Genomic DNA, 2,131 nt, shown 5'->3' with positions numbered 1-2,131 from the left:
ATATATATATATATATATATATATATAGCTGTAGCTGGGTGGAGTTTCCGCTTCCACTTGGGTCCACTTTATTCGTATTCTTTCGATGGCCAATGTTACTACGATTCGCATTTATGTCTTTCTCTCTTCCATATGTTATTTGTTAAATGTGGAATTATATTCATGCCCGCGATAAATATATATTGCTCGCTCACGATTCAATATATGACTTCAACGCGAACTCTTTTCTCGTCTCCGATGATATCTGGTGCGTTTTGGCGATATATACGCAATCACGTGATACATGCGTACATATTATATATATACATACACACATTTATATATGTAATTATCGTTCTTATCTTGCGCGAACCGGGTTTATATTACGTCGATGTCCAGCATCGTTTTCGATACCGGATACGAGAGCGACGGAGAGAGGAAAAAGAGCGAGGCGCAGAGAATTTCGAACATTCCTGTCAGATCTTTCCGTTGCTTTCCGTTGTATTTTGTTAAAATACTAAAATTTCAGTCTAGTCATTGTGTTGAATGGCCCGCCGAGAAGAGGGCTTCCAAACCTGATTCGCAAATTCTGTATAATGTTCACCAGCATAGGATATAAACGTGTTGCGAAATAATTATACATGAAATATATATCATGATCCAAATTATAATAAATATTCGAACGTGACAATTACTATGCTGAATTTTAGTTGAAATCGTAGTCTTTACGGCATAATTTTTCCGGATGAAATTTGCGAATCAAATATCCTTGTTTCTAGGCGTGCTCCTTGCATACATTGTGTCCGGAATATCACGATTAGCATAACGAAAGTGTCACACACACAACCGGCACGCGTTATAAACATAATACGACTTCCCTTGATTCTAGCCCAAGTCAAGCCAATTTTGCAAATCCCGAACAAACCGTAAATTCGGCAGAGTTAATACGATTAGATGCAAGACTCTGTTGCAGTCGATTAGAATTATTTTAATTTTACACCACAATATATACATACTAAAATAGGAAATGTCCTGTTTGAAAAAACAAAAGTTCTACTGCAAATTTATCACTTAATTCGTATGTGCGAATGCTCGGCGATTGTCTTTTGCTTTGTCTTTAATAGATCGTTCACGACGCGAAAATATGTTATTTGAGAAATTATTCATTTCAAATTAATCTGATCGCTTGATTATTCGCACATTGGTAGCACTTAATTAATATCCATATACAAACTGGTCTTCTAGAGCATGTAATGAACCATGAATATGCTCTAACACTGAAGAATCTGAAGTGTCTGATTATGCGGAAGATCTCAGTGATCGTAGGAATGCTTAGAAATGTACCAAGGTCCGATATTTTTAATTACTAAGGAATGCAGGAAACGTACATATGTCAATATTCTAAATTTAAAATAAGAAAAAGAAGAATAATGGATACTTTATGACTTCAACGCAAAGTTGTTCGGTGCTTCCTTACAGCTCAATTAATACAATTTACTGATATTTAGTTTATCGACAATATTAATGAAGTACACAAATACAATATTTGTTAAGAATTATCGAACCGGTGTGCTGATGTATATTCACTTCTCCAATATTATGATTAACTTATGATTAAGACTGCCTTGCATGTCTGAAACTAATTCCGTGATTAACGAGTATGAATAAATGTATAACGTTGTTGTAGCATTTTTTGAATTTATTTCGAGATGTTGGATCATGAGATGAATTAAATTATCGGATACTGGTATTTTTGAGCAATCCTAAATAAAAGAGAGAGAGAGAGAGAGAGAGAGAGAGAGAGAGAGAGAGAGAATGCGAGAAAGAATGATATGTGAGATAAGATTACATGTGTATGTATGAGAGTGATCTTGCAAGAGTGCATGTGTGTGCGCGTGTATGTGAGATACTATTAAATTTTTTTTTTTTGCAAATCGTTCACCTTTCGCCAATCTCATCCGTTATAAGAGTATCTGGCACATTTTCTTTCAGTTACTGGACACCCTCCCGGTGTGCCAAGATTTTAATCGACAAGTGTGCAACCGTCCCGCCTGCAAGTTTATTCATCTCAGTGATGGTGAGTTATTCGCGCGTTGGAAAGTACAGGTTAATTATGCACACTTAAATGAAAAACAAGTTACTATCAGTTTAT

At 35.5% G+C, this 2,131-nt stretch overlaps 1 protein-coding gene across 1 annotated transcript in view; it reads left to right on the top strand.

Moving 5' to 3' along the window:
- Positions 1-2,131, top strand: part of LOC108747672 (muscleblind-like protein 1) — a 12,325-nt gene that overhangs the window by 4,706 nt on the left and 5,488 nt on the right. The window contains exon 2 of the mRNA XM_018485295.1: positions 1,972-2,056. Coding sequence (XP_018340797.1) covers positions 1,972-2,056 — 85 coding nt within the window. The remainder of the gene's footprint in view (positions 1-1,971; positions 2,057-2,131) is intronic.

This window comes from Trachymyrmex septentrionalis, unplaced genomic scaffold (assembly GCF_001594115.1).
Source record: "Trachymyrmex septentrionalis isolate Tsep2-gDNA-1 unplaced genomic scaffold, Tsep1.0 scaffold20, whole genome shotgun sequence".
Classification (NCBI taxonomy): Eukaryota; Metazoa; Arthropoda; class Insecta; order Hymenoptera; family Formicidae; genus Trachymyrmex; species Trachymyrmex septentrionalis.
This window is presented reverse-complemented; position numbering and strand designations above follow the sequence as displayed.